This window comes from Epinephelus moara, chromosome 7 (assembly GCF_006386435.1).
Source record: "Epinephelus moara isolate mb chromosome 7, YSFRI_EMoa_1.0, whole genome shotgun sequence".
NCBI classification, from domain to species: Eukaryota; Metazoa; Chordata; class Actinopteri; order Perciformes; family Serranidae; genus Epinephelus; species Epinephelus moara.
This window is the reverse complement of record NC_065512.1, coordinates 30145509-30172004: the sequence shown is the minus strand read 5'-3', so window position 1 is coordinate 30172004 and position 26496 is coordinate 30145509. Positions and strand designations below refer to the sequence as shown.

At 40.5% G+C, this 26496-nt stretch overlaps 1 protein-coding gene and 1 long non-coding RNA gene across 5 annotated transcripts in view; one reads left to right on the top strand and one right to left on the bottom strand.

Annotated features, from left to right (window-relative positions):
- Positions 1-26496, bottom strand: part of LOC126392868 (partitioning defective 3 homolog B-like) — a 262365-nt gene that overhangs the window by 22013 nt on the left and 213856 nt on the right. For all 4 annotated transcript variants that reach the window (XM_050048554.1, XM_050048555.1, XM_050048556.1 and 1 more), the window contains one exon: positions 4455-4531. In XM_050048554.1, coding sequence (XP_049904511.1) covers positions 4455-4531 — 77 coding nt within the window. The remainder of the gene's footprint in view (positions 1-4454; positions 4532-26496) is intronic.
- Positions 21007-26496, top strand: part of LOC126392869 (uncharacterized) — a 5602-nt gene continuing 112 nt past the window's right edge. The window contains exons 1-3 of the long non-coding RNA XR_007570221.1: positions 21007-21094; positions 24106-24247; positions 25206-26496. The exon at positions 25206-26496 is cut by the window's right edge and continues 112 nt beyond it. This is a non-coding gene — a long non-coding RNA (uncharacterized LOC126392869). The remainder of the gene's footprint in view (positions 21095-24105; positions 24248-25205) is intronic.

Sequence of the window (26496 nt, the reverse complement as noted above, 5' to 3'; positions counted from 1 at the left end):
ACACGCACACTGATAGCCATCTACTGACCTCAGAACGACCCAACCTTGCTCTCTCTCTCTCTGTCTCTCTCTCACACACTCACACACACACACACACACACACACACACACACACACGCACACACACACCACACACACCACACAGTAGGCATGTGAGCAGACAAATCACTGAAGTTGTTTCATAAAGATTCAAGCATTAATTCATGCCCAAACATTAACACAAAGTTGTTAAGTGGTCAAACCATTAAACATCAACTTTCCAGGTTTGATTCCAGCCAGGAATGTTTGCAGAATGGCACACACCTCTCTCTCTTTGTCTCATTTAGTCTCTAGACACTCCTAACTATCTAATAAAATGAAAACATGCAGCTTTAATTCATGCTTGCTCATGAAGCCCACAAATGTACTTTCTAGTCTTAATCCTCAACAAATGTCCTCCAGTGTTTAAAAAACTGGTTCTCCCATGGGTAGAGGTATAGGGACACAACTCTCAACAGCAGGCCTTTGTTTCAGTATAATAACACCACAGAGAGAAAGCGAGATGGAAGGGGAGAAGTATAGGAAAAATGGTGAAATACAGAGAGAGGGCAAGATGTGGAGGATGGGGGGCTGAAGAGGATGGAGAGGTAATATGAAGAAGATGGCACTGAGAGGAGACCTTGGGTGATATGAAGTGTTGTGTCCTCCCCTTTTTCCTTTCCTAGGTTGTCACTTTTCATTTTACATGAAAAACCTACATTTTACAGCTCTTAAGAAAACTACTTTGGAAGACTAAGAGTGTCAACAATGCTATTTTCTGAATTATGAGCACAGTGGTACTGGATGTAAGAGCAATGCAAGTATTGGATGTTTGAGGGAGTTACAAGTTGCTGGTGGGTTAAAATCACTTGCAGAAAAATGCTACAATACTTAACATGCATTAATATTTTGCACTAAATAACATAAAACTTTGATTATTTTCTGTACATGATAATTTTGTCTCATCATGCACCACATTTTATGTCATAAAATTGCTGCAATGTTTAAATACATGTTTAAATAATCTAGCCAAAATTTACTTAACTGTCTGTGTCTTTTTTTCCCCTGAAATATTTAATTATCCAAACACTAAATAGTTTTATAGAGTAGCAAAAATACACAAGATACCCTCGACAGACTCCTCTCTATTTCATGCAGTGACATTTGCTGACAGTTTGCTAGGTAGTGTTTGTGCTTTAGGCAGGGAAACATCATCCACTGCTGGGTCATGTTTTAATTTTAGAGCCATCAAAATCCTGTCTCACACAGATAGTGCGCACACACTCGCACACACGCTCACACAACGTACCCAGTGCTCCAGTTAACTGACTTCAAGTCAAACATACAGTACCTGACTAAGCAACCCCACAGCTATTTATGGACTCACTTGGAATAATATAAACGTACACTCACAAATACACACATACACGACCAGGGTCCCACCCACACATGCATACAGGTATACAGGCATGCAGACACTAGATACACACAGCCTGCTAGCTATTTCTGGGCCCGTGGCAAAATAATATGTTTTGATAAGGTCAACAGCCTGGTTTCCAAACATGATCTCTTTCTCTGACTCTCCAGATGCTGAAATATCTCTCCAGTTAATTGACAGCGAGAGAAACGTGTAGACTGAGATGCAGAGGCGGTGAGAAAGGTAAATAAAGACAGAAGGAGAAAGAGATGAGACCCTTTCAGACATAAAATCTCTCAGAGGACAAACATTTCTGGGTTAATCTATGTATTTAGTAACAGCTTTTTGGCTTTCAGATGGCTGTGTTTATTGTGGAAAACTTATATTGACTCACTTCAATTATGAGAGGCTGTTATGGATAGAAGTGCAATGTTCACATAATATTTGGCACCAGCCACATGCGAATATGCAATACAAGGCATTACGAACTTGCATCTGTAAGACTGTTTACTGTTAACTCAGCCAAGAGTGGAAAGCAGTAAGAGGTCAGGCCAATGTACAGCCGTTTTTACAAAAATGGTTCAGCGTGTGTATCACAGAAAAGTCCCAAATCGCCTGCTTAAAATCTACAGCATTTAAAGCATCAAGTGCTAGTCCTGATTTGCATGCTACATGCAAAGAAATCCCATATGAGCAAGCTATGTTATCTGCAGTGTGACTGCTTTAAATCACACCTCGGCACACCGTGTCGAAAATGTTTCAGAACTGTTACCAGGTTGTAATAAGGCAGATTATCAGAGTGACTTTTATGGAAAAATGACTCGGGTCCTTTTCAAACACGGGGCCTACATGTAAAATTGGCACAGCATTTTGGGATTACAGTGCATGTCTGAAAGTGGAAACAGAGACAGGGTGTACTGTATGTGAGTGTGTGTGTGTCCAATTTCCCAAGGCTTTTCAGATACCACAGCCAGACCTCAAAACTATCATCACTGTTCTCGCTCCCATCTGCCAAAGTCATCACCCACACAGACACTCTCCCTCTCTCTCTCTCTCTCTCTCTCTCTCTCTCTCTCACACACACACACACACACACACGCACACGCACGCATACGCACACACACACACATGAACGAAAGAGGTGTGAAATAGCCATCCCTCACCATTTTAACAGGGGTGGGAACCTGGCTATAAAGTTTCTAACGTTCTAAACTTCTGTCATTTCACTCGTTGACTCTCCCTCTCTCTCTCTCTCACACACACACACACACACACACACACACACACAAACAAACATTTGTTGTTGGCTTGTTAGTCCGCTGAGGTGTTGGTGCTTGGAAGCAAAATAAAATGAGGTGAGAAAAAGCTAGTAACAACTTCTCAGAGTTTCTACTGTTAAAGTTCACACTTCTATTTTCACTTGAATACGTTTTATTTTTAGATACAGTAAGAGTTTACATTACAGTCCTACCAGGCATGTTCAGGGGATTTACTTAAGTACATTAGCGCAGTACTATTCATCTTTGGAAATTATGTGAAAAAAAAAAAACACACTATAAGAGGAGAAGGAATTAGGAAAGGAAAGTAGAAAAAATAAGGAGATTTAAAGATAGTGAAAGAGTGAAGAAAGAGAAGATAATTAAAGTTGAGGCCTTTTAAGCAGTGAAGGTGGAAAGGTTGCAAATGAAAAATGAGACGCTGAAACATGTCTTCAACTGTATTACACATTGAGAATGATGTTTTAAAATGGTCAGTGAGCAGCTTTTGTTCCATGCAAATTTCAAACAAACTTTTAAATAACTACAGCTGTTATGAAACTTAATATTTATCTGATTACATCAGAAAACACAACATGAAAAAATAAAATCCTTCAAGAATTGATTAGTATACTCAGGAAGCTGTTATTGTTCTTGTGCTGGCTAATGTTAGTGATATTTCATGCTGTCCAGGAAGGGGAACAATAAAATACACTGGGTAACAGGCTAATGTAGGCTGCACAGAGATAGTCCTGTGGTAAAGTTCCCTGCTTGACTGTCAAGTCTGACCAGAGCTGTCTCTCCTGTGTGCTATTCTCTCCTGCCTAGCGGGGTATTAGGTCTGACTGAAAACACAGTGGTGAACTCCACTGGAGTATACTGGAAAACAAGAAATACATGTACTAACTATAGCTTATTAATAGAACATAAATATGTTGTGCAAAGTCTTCAGTTGTGGTGTTACACTGACAGCATAAAATCCAGCACACTTAAAATGAAGCAGTTCTTTACCCAACATTGAGTGAACAATCCGTATCTCTTAAATCTATCAAATGGCATGACCCTTCAGGAAATATATATGAATATGAATTTCAACAGCTATCTTCAACTTCAACAAGTCCTGTGACGGATGCAAACACATGCATTTACAACATGCAGTCCAGTGAGGACCAAATTACACTGTCTTGGTGATATCAGCTCATGTTGCTGATTTGAAAAGGAGAAAACAAGCTGTGTGACATGAGCTAAACCTATGGTCGGGTGCCTTATCCTGTAGTCATGGATGCAACATGTCTGGTAGACTGTAGCTCTTGAAATCGTTTCATTTTTTCTATATCTGTTGCAAACGTTTAAAGACTTTATTGACATTTCCTGCCTCTCTAGTTCAATGCAACATAAAGACACCAAACTATGATAACTGAGGGTTGAAAGTGGAGCATGAAGAAAATCAAGAGAATCCACTCATTACGAAAACCACCAATTGTGCATAAGGCAGGCAAAGTTTAGGTGGGGGAGTAGATCTAGGAGTCTGGGATCAGGTGTCAACCCCTGTCTGAGTGTGTGTTCCCTAGGGAGGGAATAAGGTGAGTTCCTGGCTTTGACTGAGGCCTCCAGAGACGCCCAGAAAGACATAGAGACTACACAAATTTAATTAGAGGCTTCAAAGAGAAGAGAAAGAAAAGAAGAGAGGAAGAAGGATACCTGCAGTAAAACATCTAATTTTTTTGGCAAACCTCATAAAAGGGAAGAAGACGCAGCCATACCTTGGTAAGGAGGCATACTGACGTTCCACTTCTTCATAACGTGGCGCCATACGATGATCTGTCCCTCTGCCTGGAATCTGGTGAAGAGAGACAGTTTCTTAGTTTGAATACCAAAATTTAATGTATTAAAAGCAGCCTGAATTATATATCCCCCTGCCTAATGTGCTAATAAACTGCAAAACTGTGAGCCTAAGCATGTGCAGTGCATACCCATAATCCCTTTTGGTTGCATTTGTGTTTGTGAGTGAGTTTCTGTGTGTGTTTGTGATACAAGGGTTATTTAGGATTGACAAAGGCTAGTTATTAGGGATTTAGAGTTTCAGTCTTCTGAGGGTATATTTTGGGGGGTGGACGAGGCCTCCATCCTAGATTAGGTTACTTCAAAACAGGATGGAGTTGTCTCGCTCGCACACACACACACACACACACACACGCCCACCCACACAAAGTCACACATATACAGAGTTCCGTCTCATCTCCATCTTGAGAAAAAAAAAGATTAAGTCAAGCTGCTGACAGTTCAATCTCTCCTACTTCCTCTTTTGCTCATCATTTCACTGGTTCTCTCTCACCCTCACATCTTGTTCTCTCTTCCTCCACTTATTCCCATTCCTCTCTTTTTCCCTCTTGCACGCACACACACACACACACACACACACACACACACACGCTCTCTCAGAGATTATCCCGGTCTATTCAGTGGGGAGATTCCAGCTGCCGCGGCGCTCCTTAAAGAAGCCAACTAAACCCCAAACGTCAACAAGCCACATTACACACACACTAACACACACATGCATGCATACACACAAGCCATTTGATCTTAAAGACACACTAAATATTGTGAAAGAGTCTCATTTTAACATAATATAGGGGTGAGAGAGTGAGATATGATTCAGGTGACTGAGTGTAGTGACTCTGCACACATGCTGAGCTCCAACAATAAAAACAAAACCTATATGCAGCATTATACAGTCCCTTCAGAGTCTGTTTAATGCTGAGTCTTCCATTAAGTTTAGTCTATCACACTGATGTCACTTGTAAAATGATGCTTTTGTTAATATAAAATTTCACAACATAAGTACACAGGACATTACTGTAAGCCATCTGCACATTTTGGAGCCACAAAGTCCCGTAAAAGTAAGGTACGCCATTAAAACCAAAAGACGATAATGGAAGGAGGGTGAAGTGTGTGTGTGTGTGTATCCCAAGTGGTGATGACAAAAGGTTGAAGGTTTTACAGAAGACTAGATTCTTCTTCTCTCCTCAACTCAAGATAACATTGTTAACTCAAAAGGTGCTGAGAATTAGATATTAAAGACCACAGCTTTCTCTTCTCCCTCTGCTCTCTCCTCTCTCTGCATTCCAGGGAATCATGCCAGGAGGCATATAATACAGATTCGCTGGTCCTGCTTTCTTTTGAACACCTGTCTTTATAGCTTCAATATCTCAGGCAGAGAGACAGTGGGATATTGGGTGAAAATAGAGAGGTGGAGCGAAAGAATGAAAAGGCATTAGACGGAGAAGAAAGGAGGAAAGAGAGATGGAGTGAATGAGAAGTAAATGAGTTCGAATGAAAGAAGAGCGATATAGAAAGGAGGAGGGATATTATGAAGCCATTGAAAAGTGGCAGGCAGAGAGGAGGCATGAGAGGTGAATTATAAAACAAGGAAGTAAATGGGGTGAAGACGAGGACGACAGAGCGGTTAGGTGAGAGGGACACGAATGACACAATTTAAACACGATGTTAAAAGAGGGAACGAGAGATAGCGGGAGGGGGGAATGACTGCGACATCCGGAGGAGACTGAGAGGTGAGAGAGATGAGTAAGGGGGTGAAGGAAAAAGCAAAGAGTCATGAATGGAGGAGTGAAGAGAAAATGAATGAAAGAGGGAGGCAGGTTTCAGAGAGATGGAGGAAGGAAAGCAGCTGAAAGATAGTTTTGATAGAGCGGTCCTTAAAGGGATAGTTCACATCTAAAATCAAAAACACATATTTCCCCTCTTACCTGTAGTACTATTTATCAATCTTAATTGTTTTGCCGTGAGTTGCTGAGTGTTGGAGATAGCAGCTGTAGAGATGTCTGCCTTCTCTTGAATATATATTGGAACTAGATGGCACTCAGCTTGTGATGCTTGAAATGCCGAAAAACAGTATTGTCTCTTTCCAGATATGACCCGGTTACTCAAGATAATCCACAGACCTTGTTGTGAGCAGATTCATGTAGAACTATTTTCTTTCTACTGAACTACAAGTGCCAACTCAATCACCAAGCAGAAGGAAGTATGCATCTACGTATGGGCAAGATGGTCGAGCTCTTGATAGCATGAAATGTATGTATGTATGATGTATCAATGATGTCCTCCTCGCTGAGCTAGCTTAGCGGTGCAAGGTGGGTGAGCAGTGGATACGGTTGGCGGGTGATAGTTCCTTCACGAAACTGCTTACAACAAGGTCTGTGGATAATCTTAAATAACCAGGTCATGATTTCTGGAAAAAGACATTGCTGTTGAGTTTTTCAAATGTGTTGCACCACAAGCCGAGTGCATCTAGTTCCACTGTATCTGAGAGAAGCCAGACATCTCTATGGCCTTTATCTCTAACACTCAGCAACTCACACCAAAACAATCTATACTGATACATAACACTACAGGTAAGAGGAAAAAGATGTATTTTTGGTTTTGGGGTGAACTGTCCTTGAGGGATAAGGGATTTTTCTTCTGATTGTAAACAAATGACCAACAATACATTAGTCAAGTGGTTCTAAAATGGTGTGCCATGATGTCTATCCAGGTGTGCCATGGGATTTTGTGATAACCACACATTATTACTGCAATATTCAACTGGGCCTTTACAATTTAAAAAAAGCATACTTGTTGCCATTTGTGTGTGGGAATCATCAGTGTGTAACATATCAAAAGCCCTGACTGGCAGCCAGTGTGAGGGATGATAACATTTAAAAGGAAACAGCCGTGAGCTGGACAACAGATTGCTATATTGTATGGAGCAAATTACAACAAAGCACCAGTGACTATGACCTACCACCGAAAAAAAAGAAAAAAAAAAAATGTTAGTTGACAGTATCACAAAATCTACCTGTCTTATTTTTTCTTATTTGTATTGTCTTATGTTGTGATAAGAGTGATAACACATGTTATGGAAGCTATTGTGCACAGATATAAATGCAGGTGTGCCTTGAGATTTTGGCTTGCCCTATGGTGTGCCTTAGGCACAAAAAAATTGAAGACCACTGCATTAGTCTGTCTCTCAGTAGCTACTGACTTCCCTACCATATTTTAAGCTCTGAGGTGACGCCCACTGATTCCTATGAAGACATAAATCTTTATTTCTTTGCCACATAAAAACATACATTTGGTGCACTAGGTAGTATTCAAGGCGGCAGTATGTGGCATTGAAAGAAAATACAAAGACTACAGTGCCTGTGCTCTTGGTAACGAAGGAACATGTCCCCCAGTGTGGCGTTGTGACTCATTTATGTGTTTTCAATCATATTTGGACCACAATGGAGGTGTTTGGCAAAGATGAATAAGATATATCAGGCTTTGGCTACATAGGCTTGTTAGCAAGATCAATTTAATGTTGGTTTTGGTCTTTCCGTGGGATTTGTGGGCAATAAGGAAAAATACTGAACATTTTTAGCGTTGTCTTCTAAAAGGCAGTGGATCCCAGATCTAAGAGGTACAGCCAAACAAGAGTGAGTATATGGTTTGGGTTTGGTGCTCTTCTGCTCAAGTGTGCATGTCTTTGTGTGTTTCCATAGACATGGATTAAGAGTGGATTACTGTGTGATGCCACAGACTGAGTAAACACAAACAGATGAGTTTGTAATGAATGTGCATGTGTGCGAATGAAGTGAGGGAGTGTATAGAACGCCAACAAAAATCTCTGTCTGACCACAGAAACACTGGTGTGTAGAGAGATCTGAGAGTGGTAAATATTAATTGATATTAGTTGATATTGAATACGAACAAATAAACTTGAATGTGTGTGTTTGTGTTATAGCTTTGGTACAGTTTGGTTTATGGAAGCAGCAAAAACAGTTTGGAATAAATACGGGAACCAGAGTTTTTCTTATTCAGAGGAAACTCGGGATGCACAGCACACAAACTAGACAGCATTAAGCACCTCAAACAGATTAAAATAATGTCACGAAAATAATAAATCTGTGTACAACTTTACCATTTTGTTAGATGGTAAAACATGAGAAAATGCATTCAAACACAAAGATAGAGTGAATCCAGCTTGTGTGTATATTTTGCACAAGTCTGTACTGAAAGATTCGCATAAAGATTCAAACCAGAGCTAGAAGATCCCCCAGTTTGTTAGTGAGCAGAATGACTCGCTCTTTTACGACTATGGCTGCCTGTCTGTAGCTGTGTGTGAAGTCTGTGTGCATGTGTGTGTGTGTGTGTGTGTGTGTGAGAGATGTCAGATGTTAGTAGACTCTCAGCATTCACAACTGTGACAGGAGTACAGTGCAGGGCAAAAACTATGACAGCTCAGCTTGCGTGGGACATACTGTACACATCTTTTTTCTCCGTCACTTTCTCTCTCTCTCTCTCTCTCTCTCTCTCTCACACACACACAAACACACACACACACACACACACACACACACACACACACAGTTACATGCACACAAGTATCAGTATGTGCACGCAATCCATCATCTCCACACATAAACAAAACATGCATTCTCTTCTTTCTCTTCGTAGTGCAGCTACTGTACACGTACACATGCACAGTCACTCTCATGCCCGCAGACAAGCACACACCCCTCTCTCTCTCCAGGCGCACACACACATTTAAACACACTCCCTCTCGCTCACAAGAGGGCTGTGGCAGTAGTGTAGTGCACTGGTTGGGGTAATGGTCTAGTGAAAAACCATTTCACGGCATAGCGAGCAGAGGAGAGGCAGAGAGGAGAGCGTGGAAATCAGGCAGAAGAGACTGATACTGAGGGGAGGGGGAGCAGACAGAAAGTGACACAGACACACACTCACAAACACACACATATGGAAGTATATTGACGACAGGAGATTTAAGACAGCGCAAAACAAATTCTGAGCGTCTGCAAGGAAACACTGGTGAGCGCACAGACGCAGATTCGTAAGAGAAGAATCACATTTGAGCGTGCAATCCCGATCATGCTCGCGCTTGTTTTCTGAGTCTGCTCTCTCAGTTTTCTCCAGCTGTTTGGCAGCTTTGGAGCACTTGAGATCACAAGAGGTCACTTGCCAACCATTTTTAATAACAAGCTGCAACAGGACAAATCGACATCTGGACATCAGGGTCATGTCTTTCTCAAAATCAACCCAAGAAAAAAATGCCTGTTTTTGAATATATTGCTCCCCTGTACAGAGCAATTGGCGGCCATATTTAGGTTGACATTTGAATTACATATTATATGCTAATTGGGGCTGTAGTCAACCAAAGAAAATCTTGGTCAACTGAAGTCATAATCTTCAACTAATCGATTAGTCGTGGGGAAAAAAAAATTTGCACGTTATTTTTACTTCTGCGGTGGTGTGTCTGTGTCACTCTGCAGTTACACCTCCAAAACGCTAGTCGGCAGTGGAGGACTCCGTTAAGTGCTGTAAAGTTTAGTTGATTCAAAACAAACATTAAACATGGCTTAATAGAGACAAATTAAAACATAAGTACGCAAATCAGCTTCACTATAACTCGCAGCATTCACAGACGAACACTTGTCTTTATCTGGACACATTTCCCCCACCAATACAACATGCTAACGTTATTAGCACAAGCCTATGGCATTTTACATTGTGTAAATTTGCCTAGCTACAAGCGATCTTTTCCTCTTTTCATGTAAAACCAGGGACAACAGCAACATTTAACAAAGGTAACGGCACACAGTTTGGCTCCATTACAACTCACAAAGTTCACTGACAAAACAACTGTCTTATACTAAACACGTTTTCCGAGCAAATACAACATGCTACGTTATTAGCGCCTGCCTATGGCATTTTACATTGTATAAATTAGCCTAGCAGCTAGCGATCTTTCCCTTGTCTCATATAAAACCAGGAACAACAGCAACATTTAACAAAGGTAACGGCACTCAATTTGGCTCCATTACAACTCACTGACAAAACAACTGTCATACTAAACACGTTTTCCAAGCAAATACAACATGCTAATGTTATTAGCGCCAGCCTATGGCATTTTACATTGTATAAATTAGCCTAGCGACGAGCAGAGATTTACTCTGCTCATATGAAGCCAGGATAAAAGCAGAGATTTACTCTGCTCATATGAAGCCAGGATAAATCCCGAAGTATAAATCCCTGAAGGATAACTCACACACAAGACTTAAAATGCTATTTTAGTGGAGGCTTTACTGTATTCACAATTTATTGTTTCTTATCTGTGAAAAACAAGTAAATTAGGGGTGTAACGGTACACAAAAATCACGGTTCGGTACGTACCTCGGTACACAAGTCACGGTTCGGTTTTTTTCGGTACAGTAATGAAAAAAATAGACAACTATTAAATATCTTTTACTTATTGGTAANATTTCTGCTTAAACAGTTTTACTCAATTAAAATAAAAAGTACAGTGCAGCTGGTCAACTTTAAAGCCTGCTCAGATTCAGTTTTACTAGGAACTTACTTAGCTTTCCCACTTTGTTAAAGTGCAGTAAACAAAACATGCTTATATCTAAAGTGCAGCTTAAACAATTTTACTCAACTCCATGGTGTTGGTTATTTCTTTAGCGCGATGGTCAGGGAAACGCTCTTTCTTTTTAAACGACGACGACATCGTAGTTTGCACCAGATTGCTTTTTCTAGTCGTGCCGGTTAACGTTCAAACTCGGGTGGTGTTGCTTTAGATGCGTTAGCATGTTAGTTATTCGACCATTGAGAATTTGGTCGGACAAGAGCATATCGACCAAATAATCGACCAGTCAACCAGGAAAGTACAGCCCTAATGCTAATATGCCTTATCCTTTAGCTTACAGCCTCAGTTATTGTAGGCATGTGGATCTTTGTTTGAACCATTCAGTCCAAACAGAATAAGGTAAACCACTCTATATCGGAACCCCTTTACACTTTGTATCAAAATGCATTTTGGATGATCATATTGCATTCGGATAGTGCTTGGCCACGTGAAAGTGCAGGTGTAAATGCTCCCAAAACATATTAAGGATGGGTTCTGATCCGACCAGTTAAACCACCTCTGGAGGTGGTAGGGATGCATCATCACCACACTGAACACTACTGCGTTTTCAATCCATTTACATGGGCAGTAATACATAATTGCACCTGACTATTTCAAACCAGTGAAGTAGCAGCTATTAGCCAATTAGGAAGCTAAGCTACTAGCAAGAAAGCAGCAAGAAAGCTTTTAGATATTCAAGACAGTTGTGGATTGAGTCAAGACAAGACCAAGCATCTGCTTTCAATTTGGTTCAGTGGAGATTGGCTACAACTGTTTGATTGTTTGAGCTGGACAGAGCAATCGGATGTCAGTTGGGTCTTATTATGGACACTGGAGACATGTGTTAATACCAGGTGTAAATGTCATCAGGTGAAATGTAAATGTATGATTAGATACAATCTGGATACAAGATGCAATTTAATGCAAGGCGTAAAGGGGTTCTCTGGCACATTGTATGTCTTTTTGCAGCAATCTGCTCAAAGGTAAGCCTTCATAGATGTTTTATTACAATGGTGCAAGAATTTCTCAGTTAAAATTATTCATAAAAACTGACAGAAAAAAATGAATACCCTGTCTTTGGTTGAGAAAATCACACTAGGAATAGAGGTAAATGCAAAGCTTACACAGCCATGGCAAAATATACCTAGTAACTACTTTTAAATTGATTTGACTCTCAAAATCACATTTAAAAACTATCATTTGCGAACAAATTAATCACGATTTTAGCCATTTAGAATCAATGTGTTCTGTTTTTTTTTTTTTTTTAGATAAAAAGACACCACATACTGCGCTTGTCTTGCACTTGCAAATGCCACTGTCCCAATTTTTATTTGAAAGTATAGTAGAAGGATGGGTCTAACAGTTTGACCTTCACTTGGTGAAACTGAACAGGTGATGCTTTGCCCTCAGTTTGAATCTGCGCTCAATGGATTTAGACTGGCAAAAATGAGCAGCTTTGTTCATTAGGAGTGTGAGAATCCCTCCTGCCAGCTCAAATGTAGTTACATAATTCTTCTTGCTGCTCACATTATTTGTTACGCTCAAGATGCATCCTCCCTTGCGTACAAACCTAATTCTGCTCTTACAAATCTGCGCCTGTTCGTGCTCAAATATTGACTTGCAGACCAAGTAGTGCTTGAATTTGTTTCCCGGGCTCTTGAATCTTTTGTTGTCAGTATACTTCCATACTTGCACAGGAACACACACTGCAAGAGGGTTCATCTTTCTTCTTTCAACAGACCCTTCAATTTACCCATAAAACACACCACCCCATCACTTTCAGCACTGACACACACTCACTTCTCTCTCTCTGTTGAACACACAGTCACACACACATAATGGCTCAAACGTCCCATCCTTTTCACTCGAGCTGTTTCAAGGATTTCAAAGGGATTTAGATCGACATGGAGCATTTGGTAGCTGCATACTGCCTCAATGAGACTACTTAGCCCAAATGTGAAGTGTCTCTTTCTCTCTTCCATCTCTCTCTTCAACTCTTTTTGTGCCCCTCTTTAATACTTCCTCATCATCTTCCTCTTCCTCCTCCTCTTCATACCCCCTCATCATCTTCCTCTTCCTCCTCCTCTTCATACCCCCTTCTGACTGTCTCCCATCGCTCCCTTTCATCCTCTCCTTATTCTCTCCCCCTCCGTGTCCACACCTCATCTTTTCCCTTCATTAAACAACTCTCCTTAAGTGAAATAAAGGGTTCCTCTGAGAACTGTTAAATCTTCACTCTTGCTTAAAGGGTCTTTTTTTCCCTCCTACATCCATGCTGTTATCTTACACCACCTACCTTTCTCTTTTCCATACATCACTTATCCCTGAATTAACAACTCTCTCTCTCTCTCGCTGCTTTCTTCCCATTTACTTCCATATTTCTCCCACATCCTGTCCTCTATTGTCTTTTGCTAACCCCTCCCTTCCTAAAATCAATGATGACAAAGAGGAACAGCATAATCTCTATCATTCACTTCTGTTCCCGTCTTCTACACCCTCCCGCTATTTCTTTCTTATTCTGTATGACTGATAGAGAGGGGGAGGATTTCCTCTTTGCCCCATCCATACGTTTCTCTTACTCTCAGTCCATCTGTCTCACTCTCAATGTCCCTTTCTCCTTCCGTAAATCAATAGAAAAAGATTTTGCTTCCTTTCTGTCATCCCTCTATCGGGCCCCCCACCCTGCCTCCCACCCGCGTAGAAATCGATGAATAAGGGAAGGCTGGTTCTAATCCGTATCAGTCATATCGTTCTGCTCAGCCAGCACTTTGGACTGACTCAATTAAAACACAGCTCTGAAGAGGCTGGGCTTTGTGTGCGTGTGTGCGTGTGTGTGTGCGTGTGCATGTGTAGTATGTGCTGCCTGTGATATACCTACCGTAGGCTAATACAAGTATGTACATGTAAGTGTGTGCAATGTTGTATATAGGTGTGTAGGGCCACCTCAAGAATCTAGCCTGTGACTGCAGTCAGAAAAAAGACATCAGTCACCATTCTTGTAGCACAGTATATATATAACATCAGTCACCATTCTTGTAGCACAGTATATATATATATATATATATATATATATATATATATAAAAATAATAATAATAAAAAGCATATCAACGTAAAAAAAATTCAAGTTGTTTGGACTTAAAACCACAGTGTGTAGGAATTTCTCCCATCTAACGCTGAACTCATATATTGCATTCAAACGGATAGCACACTCTAGCACCTCACTGTTTCAAAAGCGTATTGCAACAACGGTAGCCGCTCTGTACCAAAAAGCTATGATAACATTGATGAAACCATGTCATCCGATACTTCATGGAGTACTCATTCAGGCTCCTACACAGACACATGTGATGAGAGTTGACAAACGCCCTCCTCACCATGCTGGCTGTGTTTACAATGTAGGACTGTTGGGGCACTTGTAAATCGAAATGAACCAATCACGTCTTGTCTTATGACAACTGACAAGTGGCTCAACCTCACACACCTCATCCCTCTCCTCGCAACACTGCCTTGCAATGGCGGCGCTGGCCGCTAACAGCTGTTAGCCACGCTGTTAGCGGCGCTGTTAGCTGTGATTGCATTACCTCTCTCCTGCAGCAGCTCCTTCCAGCTGGGAAAGGCTATCCCGATGTTGACCCTTGTTTTTTGAGTCTCGTTGCCCTTTTGAGCTTCCTTAGCTTTCTTTTTCTTGCAATTTTTTCCCCCCAGGATTCTATGAACATGATGCTGGTCGATCATGTTTAGTCTTGTGTTGGTCATGCCCGTTTTAGCTGATGTGCTGGTTCTTGCTCGCACCTAAGGAGTGCAAGCCCGAGCAACAGGATGCTGATGCAGTTCACTTTACGGCCACTTGTGTCATTAATAACAAGGATTTTCTGAAAGTTACATGCAGAACCTTTACAAATATAAGTATCAGCACTTAAAGTAAAAAATATAGCTGTTTTAACAACAAACCAAGCCAGTCCTTGCTTGACACAATCTTCTCTCTGATCAATATTAAAACAATGCAAACCATGATGAAGACAGGTATCCAAGCCAACCGCTCCCTGCACTCTTTCTTCATAACACACCACAGATCTCAATCCATGAACAATTCATCCATGTTTGTATGTGGAATTCAGAACAGGACAAGCTACTGTGATTACAGTGAGGTGCATGGGGAATTCAAACCTGAAACTTGCTCGTGAAAAATAAATAAAACTCCTGACAGGTGTTGCCTCAATAGTTTAAACTTTCAGTAGACAGAACTAGACTCAAAAGACTATGCAGCCTGATTTCTTTGAGTCTTCCCAAAACTTCTACATTTTTACAAGTGTAATGTGCATTTACAACAGTGATGATGTCTCAGGTGTGTTCTACAATTGTGGCTCTGTATATGTCTGACCTTAACTTTGAAGCATGCAGACACGGGAAAATCTCATGATGAAAAATTACTGAATACAGATTTTCCCCCTCAGACCGCACTGTAGTTATACATAGAATAATTTAGTTCAGACGGCACATTTACAATGACATATCCATAAAAATATCAGCCCCCATCTTTCTAATTGTCTTTTCTTTGGAAAAGCCTTCGAGCTTCCACTGTGGTTTGCTACTTGGTGTAAAAACCGCTCCAGGTTTTTTTTTAAATAATTACAACAACACCTGGCTGTGTGTCATTAGTTGGATTTTGTCACTGGTTCATACTGAAGGCCATTCTTTGTGATTACTTCACCCCAGGCATGCACTTAATATTTCAGATGGAGTGAGAAAGCTTTACATGCACACTCACATGCATGCAGACACAGGAAAAAGGAAATCCATTCATACATAATCACTCTCTTGATCACACTCTTGCACAGCCACATTCTATGTGTGTTTGATAGATTAATGCTCCTTGTTCATCAAAGATGATATTAGTAATATGTAATTTTAGTCTCTAGTGATGGAGAAGAAAATCAAGCACCTGTCTTCTGTGTGTGAAGTGAGCTATGCTTCAGCTTTTTAAATGGCACACATCAGACAGGAATCTAACACCAGACTTTGGTTTGTTTTTTCATTTAGTACCAGATGTCAAGTTGTGATTTCTTCTCCTTCATTTGCTTTCCAAACTCACATCACATTTAACTTGTACCCTTTATAAACTCTCTGCCATTTCTGGCCACAGGCAATGATCTGTGATGCCATCCACCTCCACTCAAGCCGTAGGATAACAACAAGACAGGGTAAAACAAGCTCATTCACTTTGTTCTTCCTCCCGCACTCCATCTTTCCTACCTCCCACTTCTCCCCAACCATGCAGACTTCCTTGCGTTCATTCACCCCTGCCCTCAGTCGCAGCATCCCGGGCTTTATTTAGTCCTCCGACTATAACTCTCCATCCATTCATTTAATGCTATATACCATCTCTCGGCCCATCCATCCATTCATTCATTCTGGAGAAAGCAGTAATTGCAGCGGCTGGTGAAAAGCCATCCATTTCCACAGGCTAATTACTACAGCCTCTTAACAAAGTAGCACTAAAGGAGAGAGAGTAGACAAGCGCATTCACAAGTACATGGTTGTTCACATTCACACACACACACACACACACACACACACACACGCTCACCTCTGCACACACACACAGCTATTCTAATGAGACTTTTCCATAGTTCATCATTTTTTCAATCAGTATGTGTTGACCACACAGGGAGACTCTACCTAAGTCAACTACGTCCTGTTCATCAGTTAGATATGCATTGGGGGGAAAAAAAACAATACATGAAATCAGGAATTGTTTTTGCAATTCTTTTTTTCCCCTACATATTAAACAAAAAAGATGCAATATGTTAGTTAATGAGCTTTAGAGGTGCTTGAGGGCCGATTTTGTTACATTTGGAAAGATCCAGGCTGGCTGTTCCCCCCTGTTTTCAGACTTTATGCTAAGCTAGCCAGCTGATAGATGTAGTTTAGTATTTAACAAAGAAAGGAGAGAGGTATCAAACTTCTTATCCAACACACTGCCAGGGAGCAAATTAGTAAAGTATTCCTTTAAGGTGAAATATAAAACTAAATATACAGTACATGCATATACTACATACAGTAAGTAGGAAAGCTTAAAATTAAATAGAACAGTTTTAAGAGACCTATTGTACTTTTCTTTATTTTCTGTACTTTATTTTTTTATCTTACACATGGTAAAAATAAAAGTAATACCTGCGATCAAAGACCTTAGGCTTCAGACTGTTCTGAATACTCTGTTTTTAATTTTTTTCCCTTCGTTTGAGACAAGCTGACGTTGGCTCGTAACAGATTTCTTTACATGGTCATCTGCTCCAGGCACACTACTGCAAGTGCATAAGATGCACTGCTACATGTAGCTACATGCTAATGTCAGGGAAACACGTAAACTTGGTTGGTGATGTTATTCATTTCTCCCCGATTCCAGATCATATTCCTGCTGAAACATGTCCAGTTGTGTTTAGAAGCTTTTATTTTCCACAGCAGAAGGTACCACTATTCCCCATTACAGTCATTCCCAGGCTGTGTGTACACTGCCAACTTACATGTAGCTAAACACTAGCGTCAGGGAAACATGTACTCTTGGTTGCCAATGTTGTTAATTTCTTCCCACTTTTGGATCATATTCCCGCTGGATCATGTCATTCCCCAATTTTTATGACGATGCAAAGATGCTGAGATACAGAGGACCCAGAAAGGCTGACTAATCAGACCAGACCAGGCATTTTTAGTGAGGGGGGGCTCAAAGAGACAGGCGCTCAGAGCTTTCTCAGAGAGACGGTGAAAAGAGATGTTCTAGTACAGACAGTTTGAGCAAAATAAGAGTTTTGGCCATTTAAAAATGTAAAGATATTCCAGCAGAAACAACAAAACAAAAAAACGAAACAATTCCGTTATAATCATAATGCTTTGTCTTTTCTTCTCTTGGCTTAAGAACAAAATATGTTGGACTGTTATTTATCTGCTTGTAGCATTGTGATCCATCTTTGAGCAAATAAAAATGTGTCTTAGTGGGTGGTGTTCCTGTGTGTGTTTACAAAACACACTCAAAGCTGTGGGCTGGGGAGTAAAGTTTCAAAACCAGAAATCTCAGCACCTGGCAAAGTAATCGCTGAGTCATTGCTATTGATCAACCACCCTGTGAAACCTCTGCAGACATACACCATTTTGGTCACTTTGTGCTATTGGGCTGTAAAGTCTCACTCTGCCCTGCTGAGAGACACGGCCAAAAGAGTGACGGTGATAGACGACGAAAGTGAAAGTCTGCAAGAGAGGCAGAGAAAGAGAGTGAAAAAATAAAATAATCATGGGCAAATTTGCTTATTTGTTTACAACACCAAAGAAGCAGCAATCATCTTTATTCACAAACCTCTTTCCACTGAAATGTCAGCGAAGCACTAGAATAAAGGGCTAAGAATTAAGACTGGAGCACAGTTAAATGTCACAGCGCTGTTGAGCCTCTCGTACAATTAAGACCACAGAAGGTCAATTTTCCCCAAAGCACGCAGCTTAGAGCGTCTCCCATGAATACAGCGATTAATACTACTTAATGCAAAGCGTATCCTGTTTATTTAGTGTAGGTTTGTGAGGGAGTTAGTTTTGTGTGTTTGTATGCATATCAGTATGTAGACCTATCAATCAAATTAAATCCCGTTTTTTTTTTCTTTTTCTTTTTTTAAATGGCATTTAAAAGTTATCAGGCAGGTGATATCCCAACACTTGCAGCAGGCATCAACACACATGCTGACACACACAAACTTGTTTTTGTCACTATGGAGGACATGGCATTACTCCCTGGAGACTTAACCTCAGCAATAACCACTACCTGCCTAAACTCAACCCTTACCCTAATCCTAAATGTAACCAGAAACCAAGTTATAACTCTGAAAGTTAGGCTGCTTTCACACCGGTAATTGGCTTCATTTTTGGTCAGGGATAAAGAAAAAAACACATTGTTGCCTTTGAGTACGTTTAGGTTGACTTTGACACCTTCTTAAACATCAAAATCAAGGTCATTTTTTCCAGTCCCAATTGCCTATAATTCGAAGACCCATCATGGCTTAGTTTTAAATACGGACAACAAGCTTTATTAATGTTATTACACTCAGAATTTTTACAATAACAACTAGTAGGCTTTACAAAAGCCCACAGACAACAGCAACAGCAGAAAATATAAAAAAAAAAGAACTTCAATTTTTATTCTTGCACAAATTTAAATTTAAGCACTTTCAGTTTTCCATGTCTACGAATGTCTATTTTCAAATTCGAAAATCCCTCAAATTCACAAACTGTCAAGGACTTCACGGACCCATGGGAACCCTGATTGAATGACAAGTAATTCAGTTACTGAACATTTGGCAACTGTCATCCGCATCATCTGCTCTACACAGTCCACACATGGGGAAGTAAAATTTCTTTGACTGACAGCACCTCATGCTGCATTTTCACTGTGCTTTGTGTGGACATTTATCCTCTCTGTTGTTCACAAATAACCAACTTAGTTGTAGGGAATATGAGAATTATTAGATGAAACTGTATGTCATATATAATGACATATGTTTCACTCAGTTTTGATTGGAGAACTTCAAAAATACACAAAGTAAGACACAAGCACATCAACTCACCTGGTGATACACATAGGTGTTACTGTGACTACAAAATCATCTGTATAAGTGTATGCTTATACAGATCAATAGATTACTCAGCAGTTCATGAACAGCAGATTTAGTCGAAAGTAGTTCACACTTCTGTGGTTGGTCTGCTTTGCTATCACGCCACAAACATCCTTCACAAAATTCTGTGCCTTAACCAAACAGATTAGGTGTGGGGGCTAACTTTTTGTCCCCAAATGGGAACTGAGTCCCCATAATAACAGTGTGCTAAGAGATTTTTGTCGCCACAACAAGATTAATAAAAACACACAAGCACAACCACGCACACACACACTGACCAAAAAAAAAAAAAAAAAAAAAAAAGATCCTAAACAGTGAAATAGGAGACGGCTGTGCACTTTTTCAGTTCAAAATGCAGCTTTTTTTGGTGTGTGTATTTTTTATATATACTTATATATTTTAGGAAAAGAGAGTGAGGAAAGTGAGGGATAGAAATGAAAGAGAGAGAGGGAAGGGGAAGCAGCGAGTGTGGTGGAAGAGAGAGAGATGGGGATAAATAAATGATAGTAAGAAGGAAGGTAAGACGATAGCAGGGAGGATAGGATTAGTCTCTGCTGCAAAGCCTTTGGAGAAATACACACAAAACCACACACACACACACACACACACACACACACACACACACACACACACACAAATATTCAGCTGTGCACACACCATACCGTGACACAGACACATATTATACATGCAGTAAAAAAATAAAATAAAATAAAAGACTGAAGACACACACAAAATCACACATACATTTAAACCCAACACACACGCACACACACACAGGTTTATCCAATCCTTAGTGTTCTTAACAGTTAAGCTTGTCCTTGAAAGTGCAAGGTGGGGAGTTGATAAGGGGACAGAGAGAAAGAGAGTCAGGGGTGAGGCATATATAGAGGGACAGAGAGAAGGATGAGGAGAAAGGGAGCCGAAAAAGTGAAGGAAGATAATTTGGTTTCCTCTAAGCCCCCTCCCTGCCACCCAGATAGTATATCCGTCTACCTCTACCCCCCCCTACACTCCGTCTGTGTCTCTCACTCCTTCTCTCTACGCCAAACTTCCCGACTTAAAAAAGTTCCCCTTTGAGGATTAGAGGGAACAAAGAAAGGTGAATTCCAAGGAAGACTGAGGGAGAGGAAGAGAGAAGTACGGGGGGATGGAAAGGAGGTAGGGGTTAAAGGGGAGACAATTTGCTGGACAGAGACGTACAGATGATGGGAGACAGGACAGAGACAGCAAAGATGAGAGCGGGGAATTTTTTTACTCCCTCTGCCATTTTTCTGATGTCAGCGCCTTAGGTAAGAGAAATCTCTGCTGGGTTTTTATTTGTGGATTCCTGTATTATTTATTTATTTCTCTATGATATCTCAGGAGCAGGACTTAGCATAAGACCATAAGCACATAAGAGCAGCACACCCACCTTTCTAATGTGTGCTTGTGTGTGTGTGTGAGAGAGAATGTATGCATGTGCTGGTGCATGTACAGAATCTGAATACCAAGTCTGGAAATATATGTTTTTTGTGTGTGTGTGATTGTGTGACGGCAGGAGCAGGTGGCTACAGTGGCAGGTTAGATGGAGCTGTAATAGGATGAGAGTGACACTTTCTCTTTCTGCCTCCCTCACACACACTACTCCTCTTTCAGATGATTGGCTCCAGTCGGGGGGTAGTGATGGCTAGGGTGTTTTTTGATTCAATCCTCTATTTCCTCTATTTTTTATCTCTTCTAATCTCAAGAAAGTCTTGACCCCTTTCTCCTATTGTCTCCTCGTGTCATACCGCTCTAGTCTCAACATGCTTTATATCTTGTCCTCTCCATTTTAACATTGCTCTTTCCCTTCTCATCTACTGTTTTCCTTTTTCTCTGGTTCTCCTGTCAAGTATTCCTTCCCCTCCGCCTGTCTACACATATACAGATATTTTTCAAAAAGGATGAATGCCCCCTCCTTAAAAAAAGAAAAAATAATAATATTGCTGTCCACACAAACTTCACTTTCCAAAATATCTCTGTCCACACTAAAAGGCAAAAACATCTCCCACCGCAAAGCTGTCTACCACAGTCTCCGCATATCACAAAGGGAATAAAGTGTACAGGCTAATGTTACCTTTTTCAAAACACCTACTGGAAATCTTATCACTGTATATTCCCCTTCTATATAAGGACGGAAGAGCTCACTCAAACAAACGAGTGAGACACTACGTTCTACATGTCCACACAGATACAGTCACCAGAGTTTTGAAAAATATGCACCTTAGGAGGCATTTTTCCCGACCTAAAACTCCAAATCAGTAAGACAGGTTTTATTATAATGACTGACACTACACAATGAGTAATTATGAATCATTTTCAGCCTGTTCTCATTCCCAGGTTGTCAAATATAAACGCTAAGTCATGCCCCTCGACGTGTAATATCGACACCAATGGAAGTGTTTGGTGTCTTTATGTCTTTATGCACCCACTTTCAACTCCAGCGTAAACCCACCTGTGGCAATACTTGACGCTGAGAGCAACTGATGTTGTATAAAGAGGGAGAGATGGCGTGTAGGGAAGTAGGGGAGGTGGATGGGTCAAACGAAACCAGACTTACATCCAGGAGAACACCGTGCGTGTCCCGTATGAAACCAAAAGTCAGCGTTGTTTTAACGTGAAGTTGTGTAATTTACATTTTGTTGTTGCACACTGACATCACTCATGTGATGTATTTATGTCATGTTACATTACGTAACAAACAAACTTATTTTAAGCAAAAACACAGTCTTTTATCCTTAGCCGAACCCAAAAGTTTTGTTACCTAAACCTAACTGCAACTGTTCCACATTAACCATGTGTTACGTTGTCTTTCAGCTGTGTGCGTCACATACATACACTAAAAGGTGTCCTGTGCATCGCAATGAGACACTGAGGGACGTCACAAAGCGGCAGTATTTGATGAATTGGGAATGAGAGGGGTTTGTTATTCTTTTTAATGTCTTTATATATTAATAAATGGAGACATAAATCAGGCAAATTCCACTTAATGAGAAACACAGAAAATACTCATTAAATATGTAGAAGTTCTTTAATTATGTAGGTGAAAATACTCCAGTTGTGTATGAATTGTAGAGAGAAATATGTTATAAGTTTGTTTATGTGGTGTGTATGACTGTACATGTTAAAAGGATGAGGTACACTGGGTTCACGAAAAAAAAAGAAGGAAAATGGACAAAGAAGTGTGGAAAATGGAGGCAATATTTGCTTTTGTGCTGGATGACATGCTGTGGAAGGAGGCAGAAATCCACTTGCTACGCTGAGCTTTTGTTCGGTATGTGGACCTGAATCCATGAACAGATATGTACACATGTAAGTACACACAAACACACAGAGCCCACCGCAAGTTGTTCTTTCCGGGGGTCTTGCATGAAAAGAAATACACACAAACAGTCTTTAAAGCTTAAATCTTGTCTGACCTATATTGCATGACCCCTGAGAAACCGTCTCTTTTCTGGTAGTCAACTTTCCCAGAAATTGAGCAAACAAACTGCTTGTTTGACCCAACTGAAATGCATACTTTACTTATGTCACAATATATTTGATGTGGTTGGGCCGATAAGGTGTGATGACAAGCTTACACAGCAGGAAATCTATATCCTCAAGGGAAATATCTGCTTGTTGCACGCACAAAATTCTCAAAATCCTCACAAAGAGACGAGAAACATCACTGAGCAGTTTTCAATTTGTCTGAAAGCTCTGACTTGGCTGCAGGGTCAGATATTACCTTCAGTACAAGGGTGGATAGTGTCATCTATCAAATACCCCCCAAGAAATGGAGATGGAAGTTTTCTTGCAGACACAAGCAGTCCGTTGCCGATTGGCCAAGACGTAGACTTAGCTCTAGTCCAGGTGGGGGAGACCAAGGGGGATGGGCAAGGGAAGGAGGACAGAATTAGAGAAAGCAGGATGGGTGGAGAAGAAAGAGAAATGTAAGGAGAGAGCGAGACGGGGATTAGAGACCCTCTGAAAGGCAGTCACTTAATTTCCTGGCTAACCTGGCTATGATTATCTCCTGGGTGGGAATGGAATGTTTGATGTCCTGGAACCAGACTAATCCTTGGTGACTAACCTCCACCTCTAATTTCCTCTGGATTAGCTCACTCTGCTACTTAATAAAAAAGGTGGAGGTGGATAGATATTAACCTACAATAAGTAAGAGAAAGTGGGAGAAAGATTGTGTCTCTCTTTCTCTGACTGTGAAAACCGTCCTCCTTAAAAATGACTGCACTGGCCTATAGTTGAAACATTTTAAATTAACTGTCTGTGTTTTTCCTGGCAGGGACCTCTTGTGGCTTTGTGAATGATGACTGTCTCTGAAAAGCAAAGGTGCAAGTTAGTGTGACATTGCTGTTGTAGTACCACAAAACCTTGTAAGGAGAAGATTGGGGTGGACAAAGCTGCTTTCATCTCATCTCCAATCAGTAGGATTCTTTGACCACTCTCTAACCTTAACTAAGCAGTAGGGCTTGGGCGAAATGCTTATCTCCTGATACGATATCATACTTGAGTGCCAATTGAATATGTACTGTGAATTTGAAGTATTCCGATGTAAGTATTGCAATTTGATGCAATGTGCTTCTACTTATGTTAACTTTTTTAATACGAGGCGATGGGAAGAAAAGAGTTGAATCATACACTTCTAGAGACCGTGTGGCATGAGACATATTTCCAAAAATAATGTATGGCTTCAACTTTGTTTTTCTTGAAACCACAGTAATAGCGGGGAGGTTTTTCCACCTCCGCATTTGAATTGTATTGATTTAGGCATTAAATAATCATTAAAAATGAAACCGCAATATTTAAGTGAGTCGATTTTTTTCCCACTTTCCTACTGTGCAGTACAGTTTTTGTGCAAAATTTAAACAAGAGGAAAAAATGTATATCTCATTTTATATTTCTTATGAGATCCTGTAGGCAAATAACGGATGGGATGGAAAAGAGTGAAACAGTAGTAGTTCAATCACGTAGAGACAGAAAGATAACCGAAGAGAGGACAGGATAACTTAAGGAGTGCTGTTCATTATCAATATTTTGTCTCATCTTCGTGTATGAACAGCAGATTAATTAAACACATAAAACACAAGCACACACACACATACACACTCATTCTTGTCATGGTAACCAGTTGGCTGTGACTTCTTGCCTGTTTGGACTGATGTATTGGTAAAGCTGAAGGTGCCACAGTGCCTCCAACAATTTGGGACCTCATGATTGAGGGTTATTTGAAAATTCACACAAGAACTGCAAGGACTTGCAACTCCCACAAATACACACTTTTAACGCCACTAAAAAGCTGCAAATTAACTAACAATTTTTCAGAAAAGCTGTTGCCAAATTATGCTCAACAGTCTTTCCCTGTTTTTTTTTCTCTCTCACCAGGCTTTTCTCAAGAGGGAAAGCCTGAAGTGTTGCCAGGTTACCAGCCAATCTGACCAATGACATGTCACTTGACCCTTCTCTCGGCCAATGCCCTGCCTCCAACAACCGGCTGGGCCCCAGCTGGCCAATTAGCTTGCCTCTTAGTGTGGAGCTCGGCCAATGAAAAGCCCCGGGAGACTTCTGTTCATCTGAACTCACAGATGGGAGGACAGAGAGGGAGAGGGAAAGTGTGCGTGTGTGAGTGAGTGAGTGAGTGAAAGAGAGAGAGAGAGAGAGAGAGAGAGAGAGGGTGTGAGGGACTTGGCCTGAATTCCCTAACACTATTGAGACATCTTCACTGAAGAGGTTGGCTAGTTTTGAGTTAGCAGCAAATCTCTCCATTAAAAGCGACCAATGGGAGAATTACATTGCAAGTAGCAGAAGTAAAATGGAAACCAATCTGCAAACATGACAGATTTTAACATGGCGGCTACCTATTCTTGATTTCTTAACACTGTAAGTTTCTGCAAAACCCTTTTATCGTACATGTTTTATAATCTTATGATCACAACGTAGTTTCTGTCCAGCTATAACTAGGCTCCACTGTAGAGTTTTGATTGTGACCCTTAATATGGATGTGTTACACACAGCAGAGTTTCAGCTTCAGCTCAAATTACTTTCTTTTCTTAATCACTTTCTATCTCTGCTTCACTTTAAAACTAATAAAAATCACTAAGGCAGGCCAACCTTTTACTGTCCATTAGGCCCAATTTAAAGAGGAGCACTCAAAAGTAAAGTTGGCAAACGGTGAAAATTTCAGTATTAAATGGAAAGACCTAAATGTTACTGGGTTGGAAAACTGTATTGAGAAAAAAAAACACAAAATACAGACCAGAGTGGAACTTGAAAAGCTTTCCTTGCCTCACTGGTTACACTGATTTGGAGTGAAACCTCTCCCAGCATTTTAGCAGTATGTCTATTTTTTATCACAAAAAAACATTAAGTGAAACTGACTTTCTTTCAGTCAGCATTTTGGACAGCTGTATTGAAATGCCACACTTACATAAGCTCCCCCTCTCTCAATTTCTCAGCATGTGACTTGAGTTTCTTCTATTTCTGTACAACTCTTGCTGAATCTTTCCCTGACACACACTCTTCCCCATGTTTAAAGATAACACTTTCTCTCTCAATTGCAATTTCAGTTTGCTTCATTGGTGTGGCATGAAAGCTCATCTGTGCTGACTGGGAAATATAAGAGCAAAGTAATAAATAAAACAAATGTGTGCGGAAAAATGCAAAAGTTACAACAGAA